General features: G+C 35.7%; 1 protein-coding gene across 1 annotated transcript; it reads left to right on the plus strand.

Moving 5' to 3' along the window:
- Positions 1-1,988: 1,988 nt before the first annotated feature.
- LOC147759173 (uncharacterized) lies at positions 1,989-11,062 on the plus strand. The gene is made up of 3 exons (XM_086998327.1): positions 1,989-2,310; positions 7,445-7,619; positions 8,565-11,062. The coding sequence occupies exons 1-3, from the start codon at positions 2,131-2,133 to the stop codon at positions 9,407-9,409; spliced, it is 1,200 nt and encodes a 399-aa protein (XP_086854453.1). The 5' UTR covers positions 1,989-2,130; the 3' UTR covers positions 9,410-11,062.
- The last annotated feature ends 2,517 nt before the right edge of the window (positions 11,063-13,579 follow it).

Consider the following 13,579-nt stretch of genomic DNA (forward strand, 5'->3'; position numbering starts at 1 on the left):
TTATGCTAATTATTGAAAATATGCAGTACGAAATCGATTTAACAAAGAATGTGTATGGAAAGATTTTTTGGTGTCATTAAATATTTCATTTAAAAATTGTTTTTCTTTATGGCAACTCGCTGTCGGCTTTTGCTTCATACAGCGATAAGTGTAATATAGGAATGAAAAAGCTGTGTTGAATATTAGACCCCATTTCCAGAGATTAGATCGATCTACTTTAGATCGACCTAACTCCCTGGGGGTTCACGCTAAATAGATGTCAGCCGGGCGGACACGAAAGTTAATTACAGCTTGTAGTAGGCGGGACGGACATTTAAACCGGATTATCTGACAGTAATCTAGTGAGACTCCCCGCGGGGATAGATCGATCTAAAGCTCTGGGAATACAGCCTTAGATACATGGTATGTGTGCGTGTGTGTGTGTGTGTCAAAGTAATACACGGCTTCCGGTATCAAGAATAAGATTATACTAACAGATTCATTGGACAGAGAAGTAGGAATTTAAATACACAATGTAAATATACACGTATACACTATATATACATCTCATATTCAGGTGTTCTGTTTAAAAATCAAACGTTATATCAGATGTCTTTATAGTATCATGAGTAACTGAGAAATGTATTCTGCTTGAAGATTTTTATAACGTTAATTGACGCTAGTCAGTCACTCCCTAGTTACTCAAGAAGGCGTGCCAGACAATCACACATATTACATTAACAGCAAAGTGAGAATCCCTACATATTTAGATCGATCTAGCTAGTATGAGGGGTTTATGGGAATGCAGTCTAAGGGACCATTCCCACAGATATTTGGATCGTTCTATCTCCCTAGGGAGCTTCACTTAATTGCTAACTAAACCGGCCTAAATGTCTGTCACGCTTAGTAAAGCAGTAATAGGGTACTTATCTTTATCCCCTAGCTGATTCTGTAGGCGTAAGAGACATTTGAGCCGGTTAGTTGATAGCAATTTAGTGAGACTCCCCAGTGAATTAGACCGATCCAGATATATCGATCTAGGCATGGGAACCCAGTCTAAGTGCAAAGACAACGATTGCTGCATTCCGTCTGATGCACACCTAACGCATTGCACTAAAAAAGTGATCACAAAGCTGACTCATTCCGGGTCAGGTGATATTGTCATTTAAAGGCAATTTGTGCAGTATAGATAGATAGACATAATGCCACATGGATATTATCGCTTGGATTATAAACATTAATCAGAAACAGAGTACGAAAAGAGAGTTCAATCTTACTCCAAAGAGGAGAGCTTGACAGTGACTTGACCCAGACTGAAAGGTAAGTACACGTGGACTGGGTATCTGTGCCCCAGATACAGTACTGTGCAAATGTGTATATCTATCCACACAGACTCCTTACCTATACTGAATTATATAAGCCCCTCATTTCAAGTTCAAATGTGTTCTGCGACATATTTGGTGACGAAAATAATCGAAGGATCGTACCTAACACAAATGAAAGTATCAGTGTTTTCTCTTCGAAGTCAGTTATCAGCAATGATGTTGTAATTTTGTTTGTGGGTGTCCTGTTATGAGAACGGCACGGATGTATTCATATGTAGTTAAAAATCAAGTTTAAGGTATCACACTGTTATTTCTAAAATAGTGATAATTGCATAATTTTAAAATGATATTTAAAAAGTTTTTCTTATTTTACTTGTAATCGCGTTTTAATCAACAGGTCTAATGAGTTAAATTAGATAAAAAAAAAACATTTATATGTGTGTTTTTTTTAATGTCAGTAACTTTGGAACACCTAGCTATCACAATCTTGTAAATTGCTCTGTCATTTAAACTATATTTCTGAAATGTTGGGGCAAACATACGGGAAGCAAAAATGACTAATCCATCCATGCGCGCGCACGTAGCACAAACAGCAACTTTATTATCGCAACCGGTACGTATAATGAAGCAAGGGTTAAATGGAATAAAGGGGAATCCCCTTTCCTTCGTTATACATACTGAACATACTGTACATGTACGCCATTTTGGAACACGAAAGCTCGGAACGCGTCCTTCGTTAGTACAACAACTTTGGTTTTACTTCTGCATTTTGCGCACGACGGTCATCCTCTAGTAGCAGGACAGTAGAAGGACAATAATTTCTGTGATGTCCACCCATGAACCAGGGATAGATATGGATTACGTCAACCCAGGAGCTGACAAATTAAAGGAAGTGTTGTCTGGGCACTACCATAACATTGTGGACAATGTTAGGATATTACCTGTCGTGGAAGCAAAACTTGTCCAAGATGGGCTTTTCTCTGATGACAGTCTTGAGGCAATAATAGTAAGTATCGTGACAAGTGTCGTAAATAATCTATTGTAGAAATGACGTTTTGGAACCTCATTCTTTCGACGCTCATACACTAAACTTTGAAAAAGGACCCACGTTGGGCACCCTCACAAATATACACTGTTCTTTTCCCAACGCCGATTTTAATAGGATCACGCATACTGAGGTATGTTGTATGTATATTTTTCTGCCACGTTAGCTGTATTAAACCTCAAACACGGATGAGAGAACGAGGTTTGATTGGAATGCAAATTGCACGATTGCTGGACAGGGGCAGCTAGGGTAAAAACCCATTTTGTGGCTTAATGTCAATTTTCCGATAACAAAAGTACTACGATTCACGATACCCTGACAATAAACGATTCAATAAAAACGCTTTGTGCAAACCAGTAGCGATTCACAACAGCCTTCATATGCGCATAACAAATGCCTCACATAAATACACTCCATAAATAGAAATGTCACATGATCATCAATATGGCAGTATGGAAGGTGACCGGGTGTTCCTTCTAAAAATAAAACATCCCAATAGGTGACGCACTTGAGTTTTCTTTTTCAAATTTGGGTCACTTTATAAGTTGTTTTTATTTCATTTTGTGGCTTATTGTAATTATTCTTTGTTAAGATTGGATTTGTTCCTAATTATCATGCATTATTGGGATGTTTTATTTTTAGAACGAGCACCCGGTCACCTTCCATATTGCCATATTGATGATCATGTGACAGATCTATTCATGGAATGCTTTTATGTAAGACATTTGTTATGCGCACATAAAGGCTGTTGCGAATCGCTATTGGTGCGCACAAAGCATTTTTATTGAATCGTTTATTGCCAGGGTCTTGTAAATAATAACTTTTTTGGAACATTATAGAGGAACAGATTTTCTTGACAGTAACAAAGGTCCAAAATTGTATTTCTGATGAGAAATTTGAGCTTTAGGTATTAAGTATAAAGATTTGACCCGAGGTTAAATTAAAGGTGTTTTTCGGTAAATGCACTAAAAAGTTATTTTATGAAGACAATGGAAATAAAACAAAACATTTAGGGTAATTTCTAATAACTTGGTCTATATTTAAGGGATATTATGATATTTTGACAGTTTTTACGTATTACATCGTGTGATTAAAATGCACTGCCAAGCTTTACGGAAGAGTCAAAATCTCAGTGATTCAGAGTGATTAAAAATAAAGTAATAATATCTCTCTATTCTGCTGGGTGTGAAATATAAAGAAGAATCATTGTGCCTTCAAAATACCAAAATATGAATATATTACGATATTTAAAACGGTAATTGAAGTACATGAATAATGAAGGATGGATGGTACACGTATATAACCTTGAAGGAGTTCAGTTTAAAGATCACAAATAATGTTTATAATATAGGCCTAGGTGACACGCTTACGTTTTCTTTTTCATATTTGGCTCACTTTTTTATTTAATTTTGTGACTTATGTTGTAATTATTCTTTGTCAAGATTAGATTAAACTCCTTCACTTTCATGTACTGTATCACCCGGCACTTTTCAATTTTATACTTAACCGACAGGCATTGTTTCCTTAGTTCCCTGGATGTATTACGTGTATAATCCAACAATATTCTGTTGAAAATATCCTTGTCTGTGAAAAGAAAATATTCTTGGAGTTCCTACGACTGAAGGTACCCTTGGCAACTTCTTTACTGGCTTTAGTTTATGATAATGGTTTATTCTCCAGCGCCAAACATATATAACAAAGGAAAATCATCCATTTTATCTTTTAAGGTGATTATACAATATTCATCTTTTGATTGTTTGAGATTAGCATTGATTCTTTCTTATAAATACCATCCAGCAGATGGTGAGAGATTTCCGCTGACCACGATGACTGAGGTACTTGGTTCATTAACGAGGATTCTGGCTATTCAGTCTAGCCTGTCAGTAACCTGCCAGCTCACATGAAAACTGAATTCACCGTTAAATGTGCCAATCGCAGTTGTAACATGATAAATGGAATCTACAACCCCTAAAACATTAGAAACGATATATGGTGCACTTAAGTACTTTTTTTGTCGTGAACGGTAGGCTGTGTTTTGAAAATTGTCAATTTTCCGACTTAAATATTTGTTTTAATATTTAAAATAAATGATCGTCAGATTTGTGTTCACCGCCAAATATTGGCCTCAGAAAACACCTGTTATACACAATCTTTTAAATTTACTCCCCCCCCCCCCAATCATTGCAAGTAGTCAACCAAACAGATTTCATATTTCTTTCACACAAAATGAGTTCACATTGTTTTAGCTAGAATTTTTATGTGATGGTTGGTCACTCAGTGAGCATTAAATTGTGACGTGAATATACTTGTTATGTAGACGTCACATACAATTGTAATGTTACTATAATTATTATACTGAGGGTTGTGTAAGTTTTATGGCTTATACTGTAAATGTACGTATCCGCCTGTATTTACTAGCATTTACAAAATCAACTACTGATAATTCTTCCTTACTTCACAGGACGGATCCTAATGTATTCCAGTAATTAACTGGTCTAGACGACATCCAAATTGGGTTTTGCCTTGTTAAAACCATTATGAACATGTCTATTGGCATGTCTATGTGTAATTAAATTGTGGGCGTTATAGATCAAAGTACACACACTGCACAATAGAAGTGTCACCCCTACTGAACCAATACTATGGGGGAGATAAATGATTGTGGAATGATATGCTCCTGGTATCATTTTATTAACATCAAATTTCACAAAAAATCATAAAACGAGAACAAAATATACATTCTACCAAAATATCGGTTCAAGTCCAAAATTAGTATTTAGTGGCATAGCCACGTGACCTAATAATAGGTGCCAGTCTACGAGGCAAGGATTCATATAATTGGCTGATGCGTTCAGGGCTTATGCTGGCCCAAGCATGAAACACTGAAAATAACAGGGTTTCTCTGCTGGTTAGACGGGCATTTGTAAAAAGTTTTGACATATCGTTCCACACATTTTCTATTATGTTTGCATCTGGACTCTGGGCAGGCCACATCACCCTGCGAATGTCCTGTTGGTCAAACCAATCATCAACTGCTCTGGGCCTGTGACAAGGGGCATTGTCATCCTGGTGAACAAATGGATAATTCCTGTCACCAAACATGTTAGTAATAGATGGTAGCAAGCCTGACTCCAAAACATCGATATATTTCTAGTGATTCATGTTTGCATCAAACGCTATCAATTCGCCCACGCCATGGATGCTGATGCAACCCCACACCATGATGAATATGCTGCTCCGGGTTCGACAATTCAGTGCATGTGGTTCAAATGCTTTACCAGCAGTTCGCCAGCATCGTACCCGCCTGTCATCAGAGGTCAGACCAAAGCGACACTAATCAGAAAAAATATATATAGGACCAATTGTCATGGACTGTCCAGTTCCAGATCCTGTTGACCCTAGTTCACTCTACGTTGCCTGTTTTGTAACGATATAAGAGGTTTCAGTCTTGCTACCCTGCTGTACACTCTATGAGCATGTAACCGACGCCTAGCAATTTTCACAGACACATTCTTATGTGTGAAATTGTTCCACTATGTTGTCAACTGACAAGCAGTGTCGAACTTTTACAGCCTGGACATCAAAATCAGTCGTCGCTCTTCACGGCCATTAGTTTTTCTTGGACGACCCATCAGAGGCAATTTGTCTCTTGATCCAGTGTTTCTATACCGAGACCAGACCCTCTGCACGGTTCTGACTGAACAATTCAATTGTATCGATATTCTGAAATTGCTTATATTCCGCCTCTTCAGGTTAATAACTTGCACCTATAACCGTTAGATAATTGCCTGTATCTTGCCATATTGGAGGAAGACAAGAATAACATTTACTGTACATGTACAAGACCAACAATACAATTCCATGGTATAGCGGTTTTATACTCATTAGTCACATTATTAGTAGACCAGGCATTATAAGTACCCAAGATCTGCCTACTTTTATTACTCTGAGTTAGGGGGTGACACTTCTATTGTCCAGTGTGTGTACATTATATTGAATTTACAGGTCTGGCAAATGAAATTTAGTTCAAAAACATCTGATGATTAAGCTTTTAAATACAGTTGTATAAATATTTAAAGAAAAAGCATTTCTTTTGATTAAATCATATAGTAAAGGAATGTTTTATTAAAGCTACAGATTTTCGGAAAAAGCCTGCCCATTAATATTTTGTACAGCTTTTTGGAAAATCTCTGCATTTTCTAAGTAATATATGAAATGTACAAAGTAGAGTTTGAATTGTCTGCCACCCAGTAGCTAAACTTTGCAATATTTGAGAGTACATCGATTTTGTAATCCGGCACCTTGAAGGAAAAATTCTGCTGATAAGCTGAAAAACTAAAAATCAGTATTACATACTGCGAATTGACCAACATATATTTTATAGATTTGAACTACTTTTTTTTTGTATTTTATGAAACAAACAATATAATTCCAGAATAATATTAAATAAGCATGAAACTAATCAAACACAGATCCTAAAGAGTGTATAACGTCCCAACTAAAGCCATTTTATCAATGGTCCACACTGCCGTAGGTTAAGATGAACACTAAGTGAGAAAGAAAATTACTGAGTTCAATATTTTTTCACTCGAATAAAATCCACTTTTCTGTTATTAAATGACCAGTGTACTATTGAAAAAATGACGTTTTCCTAAAATTTATATGAATAAAAAGTTGATAACTTTCCTTGCCACACCTTTATTGAAATAAAACATTCCTTTACTAAAAGCTGTAATCAATCAATTTTTTTTCTTTAAATTTTTATGTAATTATGTAAAAAGTATCGTCATCAGATGTTGTTTTTTTTTTTACAATTCACATAAAACTAACAAGGCTGAATTTCATTTGCCAGACCTGAAGCTTAATATTATTTAATGTTACATCCCTTTATCTTTTACACATGGTATACAGACAAACTGGTAGCTCACCTGCAAATTACTTGGCAAATGATCTTATTGGTTCTTTAGGCTTATGGGATTATGCGAATATTCAATTGGTATCTGACCTAGACCAATTAGTGACTGGACTGCGACACACACACATATTGTAGCTGTATTGTATGTATCTTGAAATTAATTCACCTTTTTGTTTGCAGGGACCATGCATTACTGAGGCAGGTAAGACCTTAGCAGTGCTAAAAAACCTTCCCAGAACCACCCAGGACCTGTACACTTTTGTGAATATTATAATGCCGCACTACCCACATGTTGCTGGACCTTTGAAAAAAGGCCTTGATGCTGTGTGTTTAAGATCACATTTGCCAACACCAGGTAATTACACAATATTGTATAAATAATAAACTTTGGGAGTTACATACTTTACTTTTGAGTGTTTTTCCTCTTACATGTACGAGGTAGCTTAATAATGATAAAAGGCAACTCAGAAAAATAGCCATCTCCCTGTAGAACCCTATCTATAATAATGAACTTCAAGAGTGTTTAGTAATCTGTCTGATCGTTTGGAGCTGCTTTCAATGTTAGGCAATTAAAATTACTTCGAAAGACAAAAAACAACCAGTTATTTAAACGATTTTCGAGACATACTTCATCAAAATTGTGACTGTCATAGTTTTCACTAGACGGCTTAAACTCAATTCGGGATTAATATACACTGTACGTGTATTATATTCTAATTCGCTGAAGCTTAAACGTATATTAAGTATTGATGGTCTAATAACTCTCAACGACTAAAACCACTTCATCTTGAAATATCAAAATCATTTATTTATAATTTGCAAGGAAAAATTGCTCCATTAGAGTAAGATCTCTTCATAGCCCAATTCCAATTCCAGTTATGGTGCAGTTCTTATATAAATCTGATAATTTTAACCAATATCTTCATACACTTGTCTTTATACAAAACATATTTATAAGGAATTAGGTGGAGAACCAGTGTCTGTACAGCAGGGCTGAACGACCTCGAATGATCGTTTCCCTTTCTCACGTGATCTGGTAACCGTTTGAATACAGGGCCCCCTGCATAACTCCCAAATGACCTTCCTCCTAAGGCACGCCATCGTTGACCCGTTATAAGACAATAAATACATTTATAACCTATCTATCATGGAATACCCATTCCCTTCGACAGATAGAATCCATATCATAGTATACATGTATGCACTCTGTTTTACGTTAATCTTATTAGACTTGTAGGGCCTATAAATAATCCTCTGTGTGTCATTTTAACTAAAATGTATTATTTTTTTCATTTAACAGTATCTGAAGGCGCAAACAACACTGACGTCAAAACTATGCATGGTTCTGAAGTGAGTGATGACACAGCTGTGAAAGTACCTTGCCCCCAAGAACCTGAGCGCAACAACACTGATCTGAAAACGTCAAATGTTCCAACAACACCAGCTATGCCTATCGAATTGGGCTCTCTCTGGAAGGTAATTGCTGGCCACATCAAGTTACAGTCAGCAGAATTAGAGCAAAAGGTGGAGGAAAGGTTAGCACAATTGGACCTTGAAAAGGCGAGAGAAGAAGAAAAACGTGTCGCTGAGCAGAAAAAAATGGTAGAAGACATGCAGGCATTGAAAAAGGATTACGAAACTGCCAATTTTCGATTAGACAGCAAAGGTAAGCAGCTAGAATATGCTACAAAGCAGCTGGAACACAGCAGGGGCGATCTACAAAATGCTCAAAACCGGCTAGATGAGTCTGAGAAAAAAAATACCTACTTAACCGAGCAGCTAGAAGATGCTACAAAGCAGGTGGAACACAGCAGGGGCGATCTCCAAAATGCTCAAAACCGGCTAGATGAGGCAGAGAAAAAAAATACCTACTTAACCAAGCAGCTAGAAGATGCTACAAAGCAGCTGGAACACAGCAGGGGCGATCTCCAAAATGCTCAAAACCGGCTAGATGAGGCAGAGAAAAAAATTATCTACTTAAAGGAGCAGCTAAAACAAAAGGACCACACCATCCAAGAGCAAGCAGACCTCATAAACGAACTGGAGGCTAAGGAAACACAACAAACGAAAACCGAGAGACGTGAACAGCAGTCCCAGGGTAATATTTGTGTGAAGATATGCTGTTGCTATATTGCATGTGAATAATGATTCATTCAGTTGTGATGCTTAAGAGGCAAAAAATACTGACTCTTATTCTGGACACTCACGCAGATCTGCCGATGTTGTGTAGAGATTCCGACTTTTTGCCCTTTCTCATCAGGGAACTGTCACTACAGGTGACACTGCTGGTGGTATTGCAGTCGTCAAGTGATTTGCAATTTTTCCAAGTGCTAATGACTCTTGTGAGTCGTTAGCTTGTATGGTGGAGGACAGGGTTTTTGACATTCATCATTCATCATCCTGATGAATGATGGATATAAAAAAAAAATGTATGGAACGTATAACTTGTTCACTGGTCTTGTCGTGTTCTTTGAGAACTGATAACTAGCGAAAGTTTGTTTTTGTATAGAACCATAAAACACTTTTGCATTGCTGTCTGTTCCATGCAGCTTCTCAGCTGGCTTGATCACAGTGGGGTGACAATGTGAGAAGTATTATCTGGGGCTATACATAATGAAACCGTTTCGGTATTACTGCGTGAAATTTAAGCTTTAAAAATTGTTTGGACTGGCGCCAGATGACTTGCTTACCCTTAATTTTACTCTTATACGGTACACATTATGTTATCATTTTGCATTCCATTTTACAAAGATTATCACAGATTCAAACACAGATTTATTTTATTATATTTATGTATGATCAACCTGTAACTTTGTTTTTAGCTGTTAACGTAACAATCATTTAACAATGCATGTACTGAAGCTTTTAAGGATAATCATACGCAAAATTTTGATACCGACGTCAATTGAATCATAATGGCAAAAAACGTCGACAGCTTTTGGGTAATGAAGCCATGAGGACACCTCTGTAAGTGGTTGATAAATTAAGAGTTATCCTTTTCTGTAGGTATTAAAATTAGTTTATTTGTAACAAACGGTATTCATGTAGATGATCCTAGTGTATTTGAACTACCGGTGCATCAATTGTATACATTTATATTATATAGTGATATTTTATATTGATCTTTTAAGATTAAAATGGTACACTAACACATCGTTGATTATATTCACCATCCTGTCCCGGTTTTAATATCCGAATTTTACAAAGATTTTCAACCTTTTGATAAGTTGTTTTGTCCATGGCCAGAAATGTGCAGCATTTACGCGATACGCGAGGGCGCAACAGTAAGGCTTCACGTGACTCAACTAACCAATCACAGCACAAGAATGGCATCGCACACAGACTCTGTGATAAGTGCTCAGCCCATTGTCAAGTAGTGTTAGTTCATGGTAACAAGCGTCTGATATGTGCAGAGAAGTTTATTATTATAATATATATTGTTCTTATTGTTACATTATTAAATCTAACTCTGTATCCAAGTAGTAACTATACTGTACCAAGTCAGGTACTGATGATGTACAGAGGTCATATATTCCAGAATAAGCCAATACCACTGATTTATAACTTTCATTTTTGTTTAATATGTTATTCATGAAAGAGTTCATGAAAGATTATTTTAATTTGTTAAATCGTGATCTTATTATTTTTATATTCAAATAATTGAATCTTGTGGGTAAAATTGGTCTTCCACTTCTTATTTGCATTTTTCCTTTACTACAAGATTATTTTGGAACAGTTGCAGCATTAAAAATTTAAATAAATAGCAATCTGAAAGAAAAATTTTGCATAATTATTAAATGATGATAGGAATTTTGGATTAAGAGATTAGTTAAATACTGAGTAGTGATATGCTCAGTCAATTTATGTAGAATCTGATAATATGATTGAAAATACTGATTGAATTCTTGGCCTTGCACTGGACAGTTTTACATTTGTGCCAAGTGCTCTTTTTGGACTCCATTGTACAGTGGTAAAAAATCTTCAATTGCCATGAAATTTTTTTATCAGACTCTGTATGTTACTGCTATCGGCTGGTGCTATCGGCAACGAATCAATTTCCCATTGTTTCTGAGTGAATCTACCGTCTAAAATCACTATAACTGAAAATATTTGCGTTTTGCTGAGGGTAGTCTAGGCAATATACGGCAAACTTCTTAGTACGTGTGTACAACAAAATTTTTTTAAAAACCCTAGCGATATTTGGTCAGGAGTTGCTTGAAGCATAGCACAGCGTTGCTGTCTATCGGCATCAGGCCGTTAGTTTGTCAATTCTCACGAATTACCCACGAATCGCGAACCCATGCATTTCCCTATGGCAGTGGGCTAGGCGTGACGTCATGCAGTGCATTTCTGGGGATGCAATAAAAATCCACATTCCATCGATATTCAGGTAAAGTCTTGCACACAACTTACAATCTAATACTGACTTTACTGTGTTCCATGCATGAGAAATGCCAGAATTTTATTAAGATCAATATACATGTGGTACATTTATGAAATTAATTTAAAGCATTTTAACAAGTGAAGGTCATGTGTTTTCCATAATGTTGAATGTTCCAGTGAAATACTTGCATTTTGGATATTTCTGCAAGGAAATATTCATAAATGCATGTATGTATTATTTCATACTATTTACTGTACGCGAAAAGACAAAAACTGTCCTTGCCTCTATTAACCGAGAAAAGAAAACTTATTTAACACAAGATTAGATTGTATAAATGATTTACTAATTGTAGCGTATACATGTACATCTACATGGGTAGATGAAAATATACAATAGAAGTATGATTACATGTATAAATATGTACTGGTATACCATATGCAATGATATGATATGACTTTTCATATAAAATGAGACTGAGCTCTAGAGACTACAACCGGTAGATGCAGCACTGTCTTCTAGATCTCTCTTACCAAGGGCATTAGTGAGGTACTCAGTTCATGCAACCAGGCTTTCATTCTCTAGGGATTCCATGATGCATCGAGAAATTATTCATCGATTGTTCTTTGACAAAAATTTGTAAAGTGTTTTGTAAATACCTTGTACAGTGAGATTTGAAGGTCGTTGTACAGGAACACTTTGTGCATTTAATCTTCAATTTTATCTTGAAAGCAGTGGTAGCATGTTCTGTCAGACCAAAGTTGTTGTTTCAATGTAGAGTTTATTAGCACTATAGCTAATGCGAAAACGACTGAGAGTTTTTGTATTATTTTTTTTCAAAATCAAATCAAAATCGTATGATATAAAAGAAGATGGTGCACTGTGATGATATACTTTCTGTAAATTAGAAATCCGTGTATTGTTTAAATTGTTTTTGTTAATATTTAAGTTAAAAGTTTGTTGATACCAGCTTGATATGATATGAAACTAGCAATTGCTTTCATTGTTCATGTCGGTTTTAATTCTTTTATTATTATTATTATTATTATTATTATTATTATTATTATTATTATTATTGTAATTGCTAATATTGTCTCACAGTTTGTGCTGGTCGTTATACTGCAATCCTCCCAGTCCGTCATGAACTTAGACGAACGGCACCTTTCTGTTATTATTATTTGTAAGTTTTATTATCTTGGTTTTGATTTAAATGTATGATTTTTTTATCATTTAATGGGAGTTTACAAATGATTTTAGAAAAAAAAAACGCGGAAGCCCTTACACTTTATTATTTCAAAGTGCCACGCTTGGTAATAAATGCAATGTGTAAACATACCTGGTGAACTTTCTTTTATCGCATTCCAGTTCACGTCGTGACAAAGAGGCGGTAAACTGAGGTCTTGTGTAGTACGTCAAAATACAGTATACAGTAGTTTCGTTTATTCACTGTGATATAATACTGTAGAGGCTTTCAAACGGTTATATTTTTATATGAGACTAAATTACGTGAATCTTCGAAAAAACAAATACATTCAATGAATTCTGTAATATTTTACCAGTACATGTTGTAACAGAGTGATTTTATCGCATGACATCTTTGCGTCATTTTTGTTACGTTAAAGGGATAATAACTCTTCGTTTCGGCCAAAAAATGAATTTTCCTGGAGTAAACAACAATTTTCCCATACTTACCAATGGTTAATGAATCCATTTTTACATTCAAAGTTAGTCCTTGGTTTTTTTCTAAAAAGTTTGGTTTTTTGTTAAAATCTCTTAAGAGATTTTAACAGGGTATAGCCATCAATGGAGGTCACGTGGTCTAAAGACAAGCTCAGATATCAGAATAATAGCTATCACTGCCGTTTTTGTGGTAAAACAGAATATATTATATTTCTATGAGTTATTCACATTGTTTTTATTGTGAAATATAGATC

Source organism: Lingula anatina, unplaced genomic scaffold (genome assembly GCF_051362555.1).
Source record: "Lingula anatina isolate TDL-2025a unplaced genomic scaffold, LinAna3.0 unanchor82, whole genome shotgun sequence".
Classification (NCBI taxonomy): domain Eukaryota; kingdom Metazoa; phylum Brachiopoda; class Lingulata; order Lingulida; family Lingulidae; genus Lingula; species Lingula anatina.

Bases quoted from the DNA above. Each gene is read 5' to 3' on its own strand.
- LOC147759173 (XM_086998327.1), top strand. From the start codon at position 2,131: ATGTCCACCCATGAACCAGGGATAGATATGGATTACGTCAACCCAGGA. The intron at 2,311-7,444 runs GTAAGTATCGTG...TTTTGTTTGCAG, and splicing joins ACAGTCTTGAGGCAATAATA to GGACCATGCATTACTGAGGC. The intron at 7,620-8,564 runs GTAATTACACAA...TTCATTTAACAG, and splicing joins ATCACATTTGCCAACACCAG to TATCTGAAGGCGCAAACAAC.